This window comes from Larus michahellis, chromosome W, assembly GCF_964199755.1.
Source record: "Larus michahellis chromosome W, bLarMic1.1, whole genome shotgun sequence".
Lineage (NCBI taxonomy): Eukaryota > Metazoa > Chordata > Aves > Charadriiformes > Laridae > Larus > Larus michahellis.
Genome location: NC_133929.1, coordinates 20,877,489 through 20,896,823, shown reverse-complemented (window position 1 = coordinate 20,896,823; position 19,335 = coordinate 20,877,489). Strand labels below are relative to the sequence as shown.

At 43.8% G+C, this 19,335-nt stretch overlaps 1 protein-coding gene across 1 annotated transcript in view; it reads left to right on the top strand.

Moving 5' to 3' along the window:
• The window catches only part of LOC141735545 (protein mono-ADP-ribosyltransferase PARP8-like), a 157,537-nt gene that overhangs the window by 71,386 nt on the left and 66,816 nt on the right, over positions 1-19,335 (top strand). Inside the window, 4 exon segments of the mRNA XM_074568519.1 lie at positions 2,093-2,182; positions 3,186-3,256; positions 12,863-12,940; positions 15,244-15,338. Coding sequence (XP_074424620.1) covers positions 2,093-2,182; positions 3,186-3,256; positions 12,863-12,940; positions 15,244-15,338 — 334 coding nt within the window.

Here is a 19,335-nt window from a genome sequence, read left to right as displayed (position 1 = left end):
TGGGTGCAGTGTGTTAGAAACTGGATGTTGAAAAAAGCAAACCAAACTCAGTGTCTTAATTTCAAGTTTAATTAGACTGATGGAAGGAAAGAAAAAAAACACCCAATGGTTGCCAAATAGAAAAGGAAAACAAAAACTTGGCAGTGAAAAGTCCAGCTGCCAAGAAAGAATGACAAACAATGAACGTGAAAATATAATTAAAATCCATATATGTATATCTTGATAATTGTGTATTCTGTACAGCACATGTTGTTTTTCCTACTTTTTCATACAGCAATAAGTTGTAGCACATGGATTTCCTTTCTCCCATTCATATATATGATGTTAAGTATATTTAAAGTGAAATGCTGACCTCGATTATTCCAGCTCATTAGACTCTATACCAGTAAGTTACACTCACAAACCTGGGAAAGGAATGGGCGTGTGTTGTATACCCAGAGCCATCCAGTATGGTGAGACTGACACTGAAATAATGGCAGCAAGGTGGAGCATGCAAATAGAGGCAAGGCAGGGGTTCGTGGAGAGGGTGAGATGCAGCTGTCCTGGAGGCACAGTTTATAGCCTGTCCTGCCGACAGACAAAAGTGGGAGAAGGAGGAGTGAATGCTGGCAGATGGCTGGAGGGACCCCGTTTTATTCGCACAATGCTGTGGCTCTAAAACACATCCCTGTGCCAAGCCTGTAGCCGAGCACACACAAACTGAGCAGATGGAGCAGGTTGTTGTGCCCACTGGAGTGCAGCGCTCAGGGCAAAAGTGGTGTCAGCCTCCTGCAGCAATTGCCTGCTCGCAATATATGTTTGTTGAGCTGAGTGCAGGTTACTCAGATTACCTCATGGGACAACACAGGAGTGGAAGTAGGGGAAGGTGTGGGATAGTGTCGGACTTGGTAGATCTGTGTGAATGTGGCAGAAAGGCTGTTTCACAGGCGGCGGGCTGGGAAAGCCCTACACGCCTGTCTGTGTGTGGCAGTGTAGCTGCTTGTCTGCAAAGGCAGTGTGGCACACCTGTATGAGAAAGGGGCAGCAGCACCAGGGCTTCATAAACCACTGTAATACAAATAATAATATTGCTGAATGTACTGATCAATTGATGTTAACATTTTTAACATTTCACTGGAAGCACTGTGGTCAAAGGCCTCGAGATTGCAGCAGTATGCTTAAAATTATGCGTGAGTTCACGCACTTTGCTGATGTGGGACTGGAGTGTTCAAAATTATGATAGATCAAGTCCTTGTTTCAGTTCTCTTATTTGTCTCTTTATCTGCGATTATCTTATTTGTTGGCCTTTCTGCTCTAGAGCGTATGTTTTATTTCAGCCCAGATCAGTAGAAAACAAAATCTTATTACTTTCATAGGCAGTTCAGCAATTAATGCAAAATAAGCTTCTGCAGATACTACATAAAAACATGCTGCTCCTTGTTTGTTGTTACTAAACATTTGGTTGGAAATAAAAAATAAAAAAAAATCACAGCCTAATCTCCACATTTTGTAAGAAAGCTTGGAATAGACTTTCCATATTCATATCCATACCTAACTTTTTCTTAAGTGGGGGGAAAGATTATTTTTTTTCATGAATTAGCCACAAGAAAGGTTATCCACTGATTAGAAGATACTTCAAACATCCTTTATGTGACTAGGCAAAATGAGGCACAGGTATTTTGCATAGTGGGCTGTTAATATCCAGCTCTGAATGCAGCCTTCACTCTGCACACCAGACCTAGCTTGAGTTTTAGTGTCAGACATGACAAAAAGCATAGAACAAGTCTTCATTTTGGAAAAGGTTGACTCAACCCCCCCATAAGCCTTGTGGGACAGTTCAGAGCAGCGCTTGGTGTGATTCCTGAAAGCCGTGACATCGGACTCCAGGGGTTTGCTTTTATAAAATTTGGGTTCAAATCTTCCGTCCTTTTGGTATTTTTCTTTTCATTAGCAATCTCAGCAGAAAAAAACCACACCAGGAAGATGATAGTGCTGGGCTTCCCTAACCACATGGGAAGTGGTTCCTTATGGTACAAGAGTGGGATGGGCAACGTCAGAAGGGACTGGCAGAGCACAATTGGACTTCACTATGCAAGGCATTTTTCTTTTGTAGATAACACTTATGTTTCCAGTTCTGATAACGATGAGGATGTGTTAGTTACAACAGAGCCAATTCCAGTAATTTTCCACCAAATCGCTACAGGTAATCTTACGTCCTGAGTGTTTTATCAAGTTCATATTTTGTGAGGAAAGACAAGACATTGCCTATACTTAAAGGGAGATATGTTAATGTGTGTAAAGTTTGCTATTTTCTCACAGTCTTGCTGTAGTAAATTGGCCTACATTTCAGAATAGAAGAAATTATTTCTTTTGGAGATCAACACGATTGTGCAGGCAGGATGTATTTTATTCTTTTAACGTCTTGCAGTTTGTGCTAAAGCAATTCTCCTTGAATACAGTTAGAGGTGCTTAATACTTCCCAATTATAAGTTTTCATGTTCACTTGCTTAAAACTTCACTAAATCTTCACCACTGGGGATGAAACAGTCTATAATTACCATTGCCTCTGGTGAATTATTTCAGGAAATTTCAAAAATGGTTCAGCTGTTTCATTAAATGAGACTATAGAACAAAATATATTTTTCCTGAGTGATTTTGGGAACCTCTTCATTTGAAATTATTTCCATACTTTCAAACAGTATTTCATACATGAAAGGGCATGCTTTTCAGATATCTCGGCACATGTAAACAATATATAATCAAGATTTGTGCATACTTCATAGAGATTTTTTAGATTTTAGCAGCCAAATTCCCTGATGATTTCAGGCTGCAGGAGAAACTGCATAGAACAGTCTTAATTCTGTCAATTCTTCAGATAGGAACACTTGACTTTGCAGACTTTTTATTCTTATTACAATACTTTAGGGCTTTTTTTGTGTAACACAGAATTACTTTGAATTCCACTGGAAAACCAATACGATCTTCAGTCTCTAATCTCATTTATACTTAAATATGTTTAAAATATGAGTCTTCTGAGATGTTGTGGCTTCTTAATTTTAGACTGTTGTATTGTAAACTCTTCAGTGCTTTTCATATTCGTAACTTTTTGTTCCGTTTGCTCTACTATTCCAAGTATTTCAAGTCTGCATATGCAAAATTATTTCACGTTTTTCACATATGTTCCCTATTTTCCCATTTCTTTTAAGAATTAAGAAAAACCAGTGATGTCAACTATTGCTTATCCATAAAAGCAAAATTACAGAGGGAGAATGGAGAGGTATGTATATTTTAACAAGTTATTTTAAGAAACAACAGAAAATAATAAAATGTGAATATTTACCATGGATTTTCTGTCAAATCTATGCTTACCCAAACTGTAGGTTTACACATTTTAGAAGGTGAGAGTAGTTCTCTGGGTTTCATATGTGGATTAAGCAGTGAATCCCTTAGTTGGGATAGGGATGTTCCCATCCTAGGAGATATGGTTTTGATGTTTTATTTTATTTTTTGTTCAGTGGTGGCATAGACCCTGTCTGCCCTAAAGATACAGTTCTCCTGGAGAAGTAGATGATGCTATTACCTTTTAACCTGGTCTTGCACATAGGACCACATCCCATTTATTAGCTCATTGCTTCTTCATGTGGCCCTCTGGAGTCTCTGGATCTCTGCATGACACTATTCACCATAAGTAGCATCTGGAATATTAAGGCCTTCCAGTCATGGTTGTATTTGTGCTGTACCTCTGGCATGGGTCCCTGACCAGTCTCACTGAGACATTAACTCAAGAAAGAAGTGGCACTAACATAAGGTATGCAGGGGTTGATAGTGTGTCGTGGTTTAGCCTCAGACGGCAACAAAGAACCACGTGCCGCTCGCTCGCGCCTTCCTAATACAGGAAGAATCAGAAGAAAAGGCAAGACTCTTGGGTTGAGACAAAGGCAGTTTAACAGGACAGCAAAGGGAACAGGCAAACAACAACAACAACACGGATAGGGGAATATACAAACACGATTACGGAACCGCCTCGCCGGCGGGACCCGGGACGCCCCAGCCCGCTTTTAAGCAGCAACTTCCTGACCCCTCCCCCGGCAGCTCAGGGTGGGCGTGGCTCACATGGCATGGAATACCAGGAAAAATTAACCCTATCCCCACCGGAACCAGGACATTATCCACCCCTTATTCCATACCATCTATGCCATGCCCAGCAGGTTCCAATGAATTGCCACCACTTTCCCCTGTTATATATATATATATACACACACATATAATGCCCTTAGTTTATGGGCCATCCCTCCAAAGTGTCCGTTGAGTTCTTTTAATCCACGGCTTTGGGCTCCATCTGTTAGAACAGTCTCTCAGGGCAGGTGAGATGCTGGGTGGTGCTGGTCTGTTGCATGCTGTATTTTTCGGAGCTTGTGACTGGTGCACCTGGTGCGGCTCATGCACGCAGTCCGTGGGCTGAAGATGTAGATCTTGAGGAAACTGCTGGGCGCCAGCTGCTGAGATCAGTTCTTATCCCATCATCCCTGTGCCTTACTTGTAGTACAACTGATAGCAATTATAGCAATGAGGACATACAGTGACAGTGTTACTTAGCAATTAACAGCACACAATCTGATTCATTGGCTATTCTCGCCCAAAATCAGATCCCCATGAGGTACACATCGGACCTCCCCATCCTGCCGCATCACCCACCAAGTACACCCAGATCCTTGGGCAAAAGCAATCCCACGGATGGGTTTGCCTTTGCCTGAGGCAGGACTAACCCAGACTGTCTTCCCTAACATATTCTTCATGTGCACTACGGGGACTTTATCCCCTTCTACAGTACGTGGAAGTTTTGATTGGGCAGGGCCAGCCCGATTGTTAGATCCCCTGGTGTTAACTAGCCAGGTAGCTTTTGCTAAATGTGTATCCCAGTGTTTTAAAGTCCCACCACCCATTGCTCTCAGTGTAGTTTTTAACAGTCCATTGTATCGTTCTATCTTCCCAGAGGCTGGTGCGTGATAGGGGATGTGATACACCCACTCGATACCATGCTCTTTGGCCCAGGTGTCTATGAGGCTGTTTCAGAAATGAGTCCCGTTGTCCGACTCAGTTCTCTCTGGGGTACCATGTCGCCACAGGACTTGCTTTTCAAGGCCCAGGATAGTGTTCCGGGCAGTGGCATTGGGGCACAGGGTATGTTTCCAGCCATCCAGTGGTTGCTTCCACCATTGTGAGCACATAGCGCTTGCCTTGACGGGTTTGTGGCAGTGTGATATAATCAATCTGCCAGGCCTCCCCATATTTGTATTTCAGCCATCGCCCTCCATACCAAAGAGGCTTCAAACACTTGGCTTGTTTGATCGCAGCGCATGTCTCACATTCATGGATGACCTGTGCAATAGTGTTCATGGTCAAGTCCACCCCTCGGTCACGAGCCCATCTATATGTCGCATCTCTCCCTTGATGGCCTGAGGAGTCATGGGCCCACCGAGCTATGAAGAGTTCACCCTTATGTTGCCAGTCCAGATCCACCTGAGCCACTTCAATCCTAGCGGCCCGATCCACCTGCTGGTTGTTCTGATGTTCCTCCGTGGCCCGATTCTTCGGTACATGGGCGTCTACATGGCGTACTTTCACAACCAGATTCTCTATCCGGGCAGCAATATCTTGCCATAGGTCAGCAGCCCAGATGGGTTTGCCTCTGTGCTGCCAGTTGCCCTGCTTCCACTGCTGTAACCACCCCCACAGAGCATTTGCCACCATCCATGAGTCAGTGTAGAGATAAAGTACTGGCCATTTTTCTCGCTCAGCAATGTCCAAAGCCAGCTGAATAGCCTTCACCTCTGCAAACTGGCTCGATTCACCCTGTCCTTCATTGGCTTCTGCAACCCGTCGTGTAGGACTCCACACAGCAGCCTTCCACTTGCGATGCTTTCCCACAATCCGGCAGGACCCATCAGTGAACAGGGCATATTTCTTCTCATTTTCTGGCAGTTTATTATATGGTGGGGCCTCTTCTGCACGCGTCACCTCCTCCTCTGGTGACATTCTGAAATCCTTGCCTTCTGGCCAGTCCATGATCCCTTCCAGAATTCCTGGGCGGCTGGGGTTTCCCATTCGAGTTCGCTGTGTGATCAGTGCAATCCACTTACTCCATGTAGCATCGGTTGCATGATGTGTGGTGGGGACCCTTTCTTTGAACATCCAACCCAGCACCGGCAGTCGAGGTGCTAAGAGGAGCTGTGCTTCTGTACCAACTACTTCCGAAGCAGCTCGAACCCCTTCATATGCTGCCAATATCTCTTTTTCTGTTGGAGTGTAGCGGGCTTCGGATCCTCTGTATCCACGACTCCAAAACCCTAGGGGTCGACCTCGAGTCTCCCCTGGTGCTTTCTGCCAGAGGCTCCAGGTAGGGCCGTTCTCCCCGGCTGCGGTGTACAGCACATTTTTAACATCTTGTCCTGGCTGGACTGGCCCCAGGGACACTGCATGGACTATTTCCTGTTTGATTTGTTCAAAAGCTTGTCGTTGCTCAGGACCCCATTTAAAATCATTCTTCTTCCCGGTTACTTGATACAGAGGGCTTGCAATTTGACTGTAATCTGGGATATGCATTCTCCAAAAACCCACAATGCCCAAGAAAGCTTGTGTTTCCTTTTTACTAGTTGGTGGAGACATAGCTGCTATTTTGTTGATCACATCCATTGGGATCTGACGGTGTCCATCTTGCCATTTTATTCCTAAAAACTGGATCTCCTGCGCAGGTCCCTTGACCTTACTTCGCTTTATGGCAAAACCAGCGTTCAGAAGGATTTGGACTATTTTACTCCCTTTCTCAAAAACTTCTTCTGCTGTGTTTCCCCATACAATGATGTCATCAATGTACTGCAGATGTTCTGGAGCTTCACCCTGTTCCAGTGCAGTCTGGATCAGTCCATGGCAAATGGTGGGGCTGTGTTTCCACCCCTGGGGCAGTCGATTCCAGGTGTATTGGACGCCCCTCCAAGTGAAAGCAAACTGTGGCCTGCACTCTGCTGCCAAAGGGATTGAGAAGAATGCATTCGCTATATCAGTCGTGGCATACCACTTGGCTGCCTTGGACTCCAGTTCATACTGGAGTTCTAGCATGTCCGGAACGGCAGCACTCAGCGGTGGCGTGACTTCATTCAGACCACGATAGTCTACAGTTAGCCTCCACTCTCCATTAGATTTTCGCACTGGCCATATGGGACTGTTAAAGGGTGAACAAGTCTTGCTGATCACTCCTTGAACCTCTAGTTGACGAATCAGCTCATGGATGGGAATCAGAGAGTCTCGGTTAGTGCGATACTGCCGCCGATGCACCGTTGTGGTAGCAATCGTCACCTGTTGTTCTTTGACCCTCAACAACCCCACAACAGAAGAATCCTCCGAGAGACCAGGCAAGGCAGACAACTGTTTAACTTCCTCCGTCTCCAAAGCAGCTATGCCAAAGGCCCAGCGGTACCCTTTTGGGTCCTTAAAATACCCTCTCCTGAGGTAATCTATACCAGGGATGCATGGAGCCTCTGGGCCAGTCACAATGGGATGCTTTTGCCACTCATTCCCAGTTAGGCTCACTTCTGCCTCCAGTACAGTCAACTCTTGGGATCCCCCTGTCACCCCAGAAATACAAATGGGTTCTGCCCCTCTATAGCTTGATGGTATTAAAGTACACTGCGCACCCGTGTCCACTAGAGCCTTATACTCCTGTGGGTCTGATGTGCCAGGCCATCGAATCCACACCGTCCAATAAACCTGGTTGTCCCTTTCCTCCACCTGGCCGGAGGCAGGGGCCCCCTAATACTGGTCATAGTATCCATTACTCACTTCTTGCATAAATGACTTGGAAGTTCCTTCAAGAGGATCAGAAGCAAGATCAGGCCTTCTGCTTTCTCTGGGGAACGGCCCACTGGAAACTGGGGCGGCACTTTTCCTGGAGGGATCCCCTTTTGTGGTTGTCCTTCCTTGCAACTCCTGTACCCGTGTCCGCAGGATCCAAGTAGGTTGTCCATCCCACTTCCTCATGTCCTCTCCGTGGTCCTGCAGGTAGAACCACAGGGTGCCTCGTGGTGTGTACCCTCTGTACTCTCTCTCTTGAGTGGGGAAATGCCTGCTTCTAATAGCTGAGATGCTGGCCCGTGCAGGTGGGGAGTAGGACATATTCTCTTCAAGTTGCTGGACCTTCCGGGACAGTTTCTCCACAGCTGAGACAAGGGGGGAAGAGAGACTTTCTTCATATCGCCGGAGCCGGCCAGCTACCTCATCCACCATTGGTCCCTCTTCACCTTTCCATTCCATTACTGCCAGGGAGTTGGCATATGACGATGGTGCGCTCCGTACAAACTTCCGCCACATGGGCCTTGTGCATTGCACCTCATCAGGGTCTGTGGGTAAGTCTGCATTGTCCAAGTCATAATAAATCATCTCCCACACGGCTACTTCTCTCAGGTACTGGATACCTCTTTCCATGGTAGTCCACTTGCTTGGGTGACATACAACATCTTCACTGAAGGGGTACCTTTCCCTCATGCCTGACGGGAGTCGTTTCCAGAGGCTGAGGGCTTGGGTCTTCTTCCCAATCGCCTTGTCAATGCCGCCTTCCCTAGACAGGGATCCCAGCTGCCTGGCCTCCCTACCCTCTAATTCCAGGCTACTGGCCCTGTTATCCCAGCACCGGAACAGCCAGGTGACAATGTGCTTGCCTGAAAGTCGGCTAAAATCTTTTCACATATCCCGCAGCTCACTCAAGGATAGGGATCGAGTAATTATCTCTGGTTCTGCCTCTTCCTCCTGCTCTCGTGATGACCCTGGTTCGTCATCATCTCTTACTAAGCGAACTGATTTCTTTGTGTACTTCTTCTTCTGTATGGGGGCAACTGATACCGGCACGGGTTGGTTCCCTGGTTCAGTGGCAGTGGCTACCACAGGGGTTGCAGTAGCCGCAGTGGCTGACGCAGGGGCTGCAGCAGCCGCAGTGGCTGCTGGTCTGGTTTCCATCTCTTCCCCTTGAGGGTGCTGCATAATTCTGAGCAGTGCCTGGTAGATACTGGCCAGGGCCCAGCACAGCGCAGTGAGTTGTGCCTCTCTAGAATAGCCACAGCATTTTCCCTTCAAATATTCTACCACTTTATCAGGGTCCTGTAATTGTTCAGGGGTGAAGTCCCAGACCATTGGAGGTGAGAAGTTCTCTAGGTACCTGCCCATGCTCTCCGACATGCCATGCCACCCCTGACTATCCAGCCTCGGAGCAGATCTCTGGGTGGTAGTCTTAAATAGTTGCTTAACCCTAAACAAGACCTGGAACGTATTCAGGAGACATAACACTAGGAACACGCTGGTTTGAGTATCCCAAGGATATTCAAAATTCTCAAAAGCTGCCATACCTGACCCGAAGGAGAAAAGGGAGGCAAAAGGGCTGGGGAAATTATTAACAAATTCTGAGAGACGGTGTCCAATGTACGGACAGGACAGCAAAACCACATAAACACCCCAAAATAGCTGTCTGAACAGTGATGTTATCATATCATAAACAGATATCGCACAGGACAGCAGAATGATAATCCTCATCCCTCTTCCAGACATGGTAAACAGCATCGCAGGGAGTACATAAGCCATATAGGAATTTACATAACACAGCCATGAGAACAAACCAAGCAACATGATGACCAGTGACTATTTACCTAATAAAATAAATGCATACAAAAAAAACCCAAAACCGTTTTTTCCACGTTCTAGTTGGATTCTGTCGTTATCTCAACCCTTCGAGCCCCATGTTGGGCGCCAAAAAGGACTGTCGTGGTTTAGCCTCAGACGGCAACAAAGAACCACGTGCCGCTCGCTCGCGCCTTCCTAATACAGGAAGAATCAGAAGAAAAGGCAAGACTCTTGGGTTGAGACAAAGGCAGTTTAACAGGACAGCAAAGGGAACAGGCAAACAACAACAACAACACGGATAGGGGAATATACAAACACGATTACAGAACCGCTGCTCCCAGCCGCTCGCCGGCAGGACCCGGGACGCCCCAGCCCGCTTTTAAGCAGCAACTTCCTGCCCCCTCCCCCGGCAGCTCAGGGTGGGCGTGGCTCACATGGCATGGAATACCAGGAAAAATTAACCCTATCCCCACCGGAACCAGGACATAGTGTTATGGGCTCAAAAAAGTACGACATAGGCTCCCACCTGTAAGAGACGGCCTGTAAATTCCCTGACAAGGGGGAGAAGGCCCTCCAAGCCTTCAATGGAATGCCTCAAACACTCGCAAGGAAATAAATAACGCAGGCCTGGCCTTCAAAGAACTGATAAGACTCACAGGCGCTGGAAAAGCAGTGGGAGGACTGTCCTGTGAAGACAAGACAGTTCTGCCACTCGTGTGGTGAGCTTGCTAGTTCTCAGTTCTCAAGGCCATTGTGTCCGATGAGTGACCTTTGCTTCATTATCCGCGAAATGCATATGAAAGCGCACACCCCTGCATGTGCTAATGAAGATTATAGAGATCGCGCTAAACATGTATGACTATGGCACTAGTCTTTCCACCCAAATCATGCTACACATCACCTGGGAGAAAGGAGAAACCTGAGACAAGGCTGTCCTCAGCAAGGGGGGTAGACTGTGCTAATTCATCAAACATAAAAGGGGAAAATAAGTGCCCCTATTGGGGGAACAAAAAAGAAGATCGTGCCTGGGAAGATTTTTCCAAGAAAGAAGATTATGCCTGGGAAGATTTCCCAAAAAAGACGCTGGAACCAGGACTGATGATCTCTTTCTCTCTGTCTTTTTCTCTGTCTTTTCCTTTCTCTATCCCTCAGTTTCTCTTTTCTCTTAGAGTTGTTAAATAACGACCTTAAATACCACTTGCCATAAGTTGTCCTATACCTGTTGTTAAGTAACACAATGCATACCTCACCATTTGCCATACTTTGTTATATACCTAACCAATTATCGTGGCCTTGTTAAGACCTATACTAACCATTTTGGGAAACTAATAAATGTTTCTATATGGACCTTGAGATTTGTCTCACCTTAGTCCGCACCGTTGGGGATTTACGAATCTGAAGTCACTTACCCCCCCTCTTTCCTGAGAGTGGGACGTGACACCACCCCAAGCAAGAAATTGAGCACTGTATCAAGAATTCAAGTGCTTGACTTAAAGACTTCCTTTGGTAATGGTGGTTGCTTTGTTTGGAATACTTGTTTCTTGACTACTGCTTTTTAGGCTCTGATCTGTATTTGATCCTAGAAAAGGCAAATAAGCATGTTCAGATACAATATTCAATATGGTTGTGTGCTTTTGTAGATGAAACCTGATCTGATGTAAAAAGTTGTACTGGAAATATTTTACTTCATCTGCCTCATAATTGTATTCAGTGTTCTGTAAACATTAGAAATTTAAGTGCAGTAAGAATTTACCCTTTTGATTAAAAGTCTGAGATATAGTTAGCTTCTATGGGACAGAGTTTGAGCTTTTATTTATTTATTTTTCCAGTTGAATGAGGTACTTAAGTATGAAAGTACTGAAAAAAGCCTTTAAATAAAAGACTGACCACTTATGTTGTCTAGACAGTTAGAGGTTTTGGTTAGGATAGGATGGGTTTGTGACTATTGTAGTGTGAGAGTTTCATTTCTCTGCTGTGTGTTGAATTATTGTTCAGTTGAGTTCTTTTAACACAGACTTCCCCTTGAGCTAAGGTTATTATAAAACAAAGAAGACTGAAGTCATTTTGTTTCTTTTCAGCAAAGTAGAAGCAGAAATTATTTTAATGCCTTGTCTTAGAAAATTGCTGTGAAATTGAATGAAATAAAATTTCTGTTCTATGTATACATACAGTGAATAGAGCAGGAATTTAGAGACAAAGGTAAGGAAATGGGATTAGAATGTCTGACCATAGAAATTGGTGATAAGAGTATATTTGACATTTATGAATATATGGGATTTAGGGGTAACTTCTAATCTTTGATACATACATCTATTTTCTATTCCATTATGGTATTTCTGTGCAGGACATAAATAAAAAAAATATGCAATAAATACATCATGTTTAGGTTGAAGTGAAGAATTATGATTTTATTAGGTATTCTTTATGGGATCCTTGTCAGCATAGGGCCTAGAAATAATAAATGGATTGTGGGAAACAAGAATTAATATCTTCAAGCAATTACATAATTATAAGTAAAGGTTCCATTGGTAGGAAGCAGAATATAACACTTCGGCTCATGCTGAGTGCAGTCTGCACCATAATCGGTTCTATTTACTTGAGTGCAATTATTCACAGAGCAGCCTATTTAGAGCAGATTTTACTTGAGTAGTCCTTAATTTTCCAAGTCTTAGAACAGAGCTAGTCAGAAAATTAAGTTTGAACTTTTCTGGCAACAGGCTGGTACTTCTGTTAAAAATAATAAGTAAGCAGCACTGTGTTAGAGAGTTTTTCACAGAATGGAACTTAAGAGATTCCATACTCAGGCTTGAATTATTTCCTTAAACTAGTAGAACTGATTTACCAGAATAAAGTAAAGTAAATTTTTTTAGGTCACTGGAACACCAAATTAATTAAGTCCAGAACCCCTCTTGGTGAGTAAATAATGCTTTGTTTAGCAGAAGCACAGAGTGAAGTATTCCTGCATAGTCTACTGAATTCTCCAGTTCCATAAAATACCACACTGTGTCTGTACTCAGACAAAGTATTATTTCTCCAACATATATTCAGGGTAGTTTTATGTACCTACCTAGTTAGCGGGTGCTTGTTTTGTCTGAGATCTCTTAATAAAAGGTGCTTAAAGCTTATTTGTAAAAACATAATTACTGTAGTTATAATTAGAACTATAAATGCAAGATAAACATATCGCTTGTACCATTGTTAACTTTCCTTTTACATTAAGGTGTCACAGCACAACAGCACAGTTGAAGAAGACTCTGAAGGAGATAATGATTCTGAGGAATTTTATTATGGAGGACAGGTAATGGAGAATATTTTTGCACAATTTTCAAGAAATTAATTTTTGAAAGCTTCTGTGGTTCATTTCATTATAAATTTATGATAATAATTAATTTCTTATGTTTATTCAACATAGAATAGAATCTCATGTGTATATATACATAGTATTTTATAGTAGAAGTATTTAATATTGTATACTGTATAATTATATCAATGCTCTTCAGGACATTTGAAAATAGAAGCCAGTTGCTTAATTCCAGAAAACAGATATTCACTCTTTAAAGCATATCCCATTATTGATACAAATGGGAAGTCAGGCTGGATCCAAATCTGTTTCCTTCTGGAGGTTTGCCATTTTGTAAAGTCAAGAGCACTGGAATTTAATCGTGAAAAAGTTATTACAAGACAATCTTTATCTAGGCAATAGTCCATTCTTTTTCTGTGCTCTACAGTTAAATTCACCTTGAAAAATGCTGCATATTTGATATGATAGATGAATGTATTGCTCTGTGTCTTTACTTCTTGTTCCCTCAGCAGAATTAGTTATTATTACATTCTCTTATGTATTAGGAAATAAAATCTCTTCATATATTTCCTTTTGCAATGTCAATAGAGCACTTCACGCTGATAGTCTCTTTATTCAGATTTTTCTTATCTTTTTAGTCTATTACCCCAAAGGAATCATTCCTCACTTAAGTTATTAGAACTGTTTATTTTGATGAACATTTTAATGAATTACAGTCACTTTTTATGAAAGTTACCACTGCCTCAGCCTTGAGGCTGAAGCCATCCATGCCCTGGGTGTGCAGAGCCAAGGCTGCAGGAGTGCGCCAGCAGTGCCAGCCGGTTGGGTCAGTGCAGAGAGTGTGGGATGCTGTTGAGCAGGACATCGCTGAGTCTCTTCTCTTGCAGAGCCAACAGAGTGGTGGGGTTTGAACACAAAATACATGTTGAGGTGTTTTATTCTAAAAAAAAAAGCATGCCCCTAACTGTAACTGAAAGAATGTATTTTCAGTGTCAGAAAAATAACTGACATGGAGTATTAACTCATTTTCACTTTAGAAATGACTGCAGGAAATTCCTCCCTTCAGCTGCTGACTCCTACAGCCCCGCAGAGAGCTGGGAAGGACCATGTACACATACTTCGGTGCAAAGACCGGTGTCTTATTTTAATCTGCCTGAAAGGCAAAAATCTTCTGATTTTGCCTTGTAGTGATGAGTTGTGTGTACTGGCTTCATTTTTCATCTCTGCAGAAAGCACAGTAACCTTAAGGTGAAGGAAAAGGCAGCAAATGGCTGGGAGTGCTTACTTCTTGAACCAGCGCAAATACATAAAGGATGCCTGCCAGTGCCCAAATGAATGAATAAATATTAATGCTGCCTATGCAATATGAACACAGAGAGCAGTAAATCATTTTGCTAAGGTGTAAAAGAGCTGTGTAATAGGAAATACTGGTTGGAATTTAGTTGCTTTATATTTGAAGAGCAAACTACATTATATTGCATTGTCATATTTTTAAGGTACCACATTTAATTGAAGGAATGATAACTGGCAAACAAAAAGCAGTAAAATTACAATTAAACCAGGAATAAAATTAAAATAACAGATGACTGTGAGTGTCTTGAGTATAGAATGCACTAACATAACTGTTTTCACTTTCCATGGAGTGTTTTAAAAAATGGAGATGATGTCTAAACACGTTTCTTTACACCTTCTCTGGTAAAATACCTAAAATGTGAAAGCGTTTTTTAATTATTTTTCTTTTTGATCTAATTGCATTGGTAGATATAGTAGTCAAATACAGCCAGTGAGTAGATTGAAAATGTAACTTAGACACTGAGACAGTTGGTATATAGTATAGTCTCGTGCTTCTCTTATTGAGCCCAAGCCATTCTGTGTCTAAAATATATGAGAGTGTGATGACAAGCAAGAGGGAGTAAACCTTTGTCCTGTAGTGGTTGGACTGGGATGCTATGACTGGAGAGATCTGGTTCTTCTCCTGCTTACCAGTTTTAAAATGCACAAGTGGCCCAGAACAGACCCAGGACAAGACAGGACAGAGGGATGAGTCCTTTGCAGCTTCTCTTCCCACAAACAGGAGCGTGACTCTGGAATTTTGATGCAGAAGTGCCTGCTTTGCAAATAGCATTGCTTAGGAAAGCTAGACCACCTCAGTGCTTCAGCTGATCAACACAGTGTCCTTTCTGAGCATGACATTAAAGAATCTTTATGCATCGTATTTTGCAGGGAGAACTTACAAGAGCCTAGATTAGGTGCCAGTAATGAGATAAATAAGAACTCCTAGAATATGCTTTTTCTGGTAGGTTAGCTATGATGGAGAACTTCACAAGCACCCACAGCTGGAGGCTGATTTGACAGCAGTGAGAGAGATCTATGGACCTAATGCAGTATCTCTCAGGTATGTCATTGACCCTTCTGTATTGAGGAACCTTTAACGTTTTGGAGATTGACTTCCATGTGGACCTTCCCTCACTGCCAAAAACATAAGTCTCTTCTGATGATTTCTGTACATTGTGGCAAAAGGAAGGAGCACTGCTGGCTATCAATAATGCCGCTTTTGTTTTTACTTTTTGTGGTTGAGTACTGATACAACTGGCTATACTGAGAACAAGCCCTGGAAGCCTGTTCTAAAACATCATTGTCTTTTGCAGTTCAGTCAGTATTTGATCAGGCTGTTGTATTTTGTTGACAATTACTATTCAGCATTACTCTAAACCCTTGTTAAACTTCTTTTCTGTCATATCCTGTCTTTTACCCTGGAGATGAATAAGAGGAATGATAAGAGATTTAGTAAATGTTTTCCCTGGGGAAAGATTGAAGGAACTGGATTTGTCTAGTCTAGAAAAAAGACAGAAGTAGAGGACATAATAACAGTTCTTCAAAAAATAAAGCTGTTTGTAGATAGGAGGAGTGATCAAATGTTCTCTACTGTCATTGTGAGAGAGACAATAAGAAGCTAGCTTTGTTAGCAACAAACAAGAATTTGATCAGATTTTAGGAAATCTTTCTAATTGTGGGAAACTAAAGTATCCTACAAAGAGAAGTGGTGGAATCTCAGTCAGAGGTGGATTGCAAAAAGTAATTACACAAAAATTCTGTTGGGCATATATGAGTGTGCATGATTCTGCTGTAGGGCATAGCTGTATGATCTTATAAATATACTTCAGGTCTTTTATAACTTCATTTTCCATCTATGTAATCTTAATAATTTCATAAAAATAACAGGTAGGCAAGACAGAACAGACCTGTCATATGTATTAAAGGAAAATATCAAATTTGATATACAAAACAAGTAATAAAATACAGAGAAGATAATAACCTTAGGCATACATATATTACAAGTAAAAATTCCTGTTAACCTCTAAACAATAAGCTCTGTTATTCTAGTCTAAGAAGAGAGAACATGTCTACAACTGTGGTGTACCTTTTCAAATTAAGTGCAAATTCATTACATTTTGAGGACCTAGGGAATTAAAATCCAAATAGTTGTATATGGGTTTAGGAAATCATAGAATCATAGAATAATTTGGGCTGGAAGGGACCTTAAAAGGTCATATAGTCCAACCCCCCTGCAGTAAGCAGGGACATCTTCAACTAGATCAGGTTGCTCAGAGCCCTGTCCAACCTGACCTTGAACGTCTCCAGGGATGGGGCCTCCACCACCTCTCTGGGCAACGTGTTCCAGTGTCTCACCACCCTCATTGTAAAAAAATTTCTGCCTTATATCTAGTCTAAATCTACCCTCTTTTGATTTAAAACCATTACCCCTTGTTCTATTGCAACAGGCCCTGCTAAAAAGTTTGTCCACATCTTTCTTAGAAGTCCCCTTTAAGTATTGAAAGGCTGCAATAAGGTCTCCCCGGAGCCTTCTCTTTTCCAGGCTAAACAACCCCAACTCTCTCAGCCTTTCCTCATAGGAGAGGTGTTCTATCCCTCTGATCATTTTTGTGGCCCTCCTCTGGACCCACTCGAACAGGTCCATGTCTTTCCTATACTGAGGACTCCAGAGCCAGATGCAGTACTCCAGGTGGGGTCTCATGAGAGCAAAGTAGAGGGGGAGAATCACCTCCCTTGACCTGCTGGCCACGCTTCTTTATATGCAGCCCAGGATATGGTTCACTTACTGGGCTGTGAGCGCACATTGTTGGCTCGTGTCCAGCTTTTCATCCACCAATACCCCCAAGTCCTTCTTGGCAGGGCTACTCTCAATCCCTTCATCCCCCAGCCTGTACTGATCCTGGGGGTTGCCCTGATCCAGGTGCAGGACCTTGCATTCAGCCTTGTTAAACCTCATGAGGTTCACACAGGCCCACTTCTTGAGCCTGTTCAGGTCCCTCTGGATAGCATCCTGTCCCTCTGGCACATCGACCGCACCACTCAGCTTGCTGTCATCTGCAAACTTGCTGAGGGTGCACTTGATCCCACTGTCTATATCATTGATGAAGATGTTGAACAGCACCGGTCCCAGTACGGATCCCTGAGGGACACCACTTGTCACCCCTCTCCATCTGGACATCGAGCCATTGACCACCACCCTCTGGATGCGACCATCCAACCAATTCCTCATCCACTGTACAGCCCATCAAATCCGTATATCTCCAATTCAGAGAGAAGAATGTTGTGGGGGACCATGTCAAAGGCCTTACAGAAGTCCAGATAGACAACATCCATAGCTTTTCCCTTGTCCACTGATGCAGTCACTCCATTGTAGAAGGCCACTAGGTTGGTCAGGCAGGACTTGCCCCTGGTGAAGCCATGCTGGCTGTCTCAAATCACCTCCCTGTCCTCCATGTGCCTTAGCATAGCTTCTAGGAGGATCTGTTCCATGATCTTCCCAGGCACAGAGGTGAGGCTGACAGGGTGGTAGTTCCCGGGGTCCTCCTTTCTACCCTTTTTAAAAATGGGTGCAATGTTTCCCTTTTTCCAGTCACCGGGGACTTTACCTGACTGCCATGACTTTTCAAATATCATGGAGAGTGGCTTGGCAACTCCATCAGCCAATTCCCTCAGGACTCTGGGATGCATCTCATCAGGTCCCATAGACGTCTGTACGTTCAGCTTCCTCGGGTGGTCTCGAACTTGATTTTCTCTTACAGTGGGAGGGACTTTGCTCCCCCAGTTCCTGACTTGCAGTCCATCCACTCAAGAGATGTGGGAAGAGAGGTTGCCAGTGAGTACTGAGGCAAAAAAGTTGTTGAGTACCTCAACCTTCTCCTCATCCAGTTTGCCAGTCTTGGTCATCAGTGGGGGTACGCTTTCTTTGACCTTCCTTTTCTGGTTGACATACCTGTAGAAGCCCTTCTTACTATTCTTTGCGTCCCTTACCAAGTTCAGCTCCAGCCGCACCTTGGCCCCATCCCTACACAACCAGGAAGCATCCCTGTACTCTTCCCAGGATACCTGTCCCTGCTTCCACTGCCTGTGCATTTCCTTCTTGCCCTTTAGTTTGACCAGCAGGTCTTGACTCATTCATGCTGGTTTCTTGCCTTCCTTGCCTGATTTCTTACTCCTGGGAATCAAGAGCTCTTGTGTGCTGTGGTGTCCTGGTTTGAGGTAAAACAGAACCAACTTTCTGTTCAGTAATTTTACTTCTTAGCTAGGCCTCCAATCTTGACATCACCAATTAGCTCACTTGCATTGGTGACCATCAGGTCCAGTATCGCATCCCCTATGGTAGGGCTGTTTATTACCTGGCTTAAGAAGTTATCCTTGATGTATTACAGGAGTCTCCTGTATTGCCTACAGCTCACTGTGTTACTTTTCCAGCAGATATTGGGGTGGTTGAAGTCCCCCAGCAGGACGAGAGCCTGCAAGCACGATGCCTCCTGTAAGTGGAGTAAGAAGGCTTTGTCAATAGGCTCCCCTTGATCGGGTGGCCTGTAGTAGACACCAACCGCAAGGTTCCCTTTGTTGCCTCAGTCTCTTATTCTTACCCATAAGCTTTCAACCTGCTCGTGGCTATATGTAGAGGGACGCCCCTCCGCCCCTCCTTCCTCGCCTGTCCCTTCTGAACAGCCTGTAGCCATTGATAGCCACACTGCAGTCATGGGATTCATCCCACCAAGTTTTAGTAATGGCAACTATGTCGTAGCTTTCTAGCAACACAATGGCTTCCAGCTCCTCCTGTTTGTTGCCCATGCTGCGTGTATTGGTATAAGGCACTTCAGCTGGGCTGTTGATCATGTCACCTTCTTAGAGGAACACCCCTTAATTCCTTTGAGGTGTTTCTCTGGTGTTTCCCTGTTGGATCCTATTACCTCAGGAGCCCCTGGCCCCTCTCTGTAAGACTTCAAGTGTGCTCCAGTGTACCCAGCATGTCTCAGAGCAACAGGCTGAGGGCCCTTGCTAGCACCCTGTCCTTCTAACCATGGTGTGTCATCCCACAGCTTGTCACA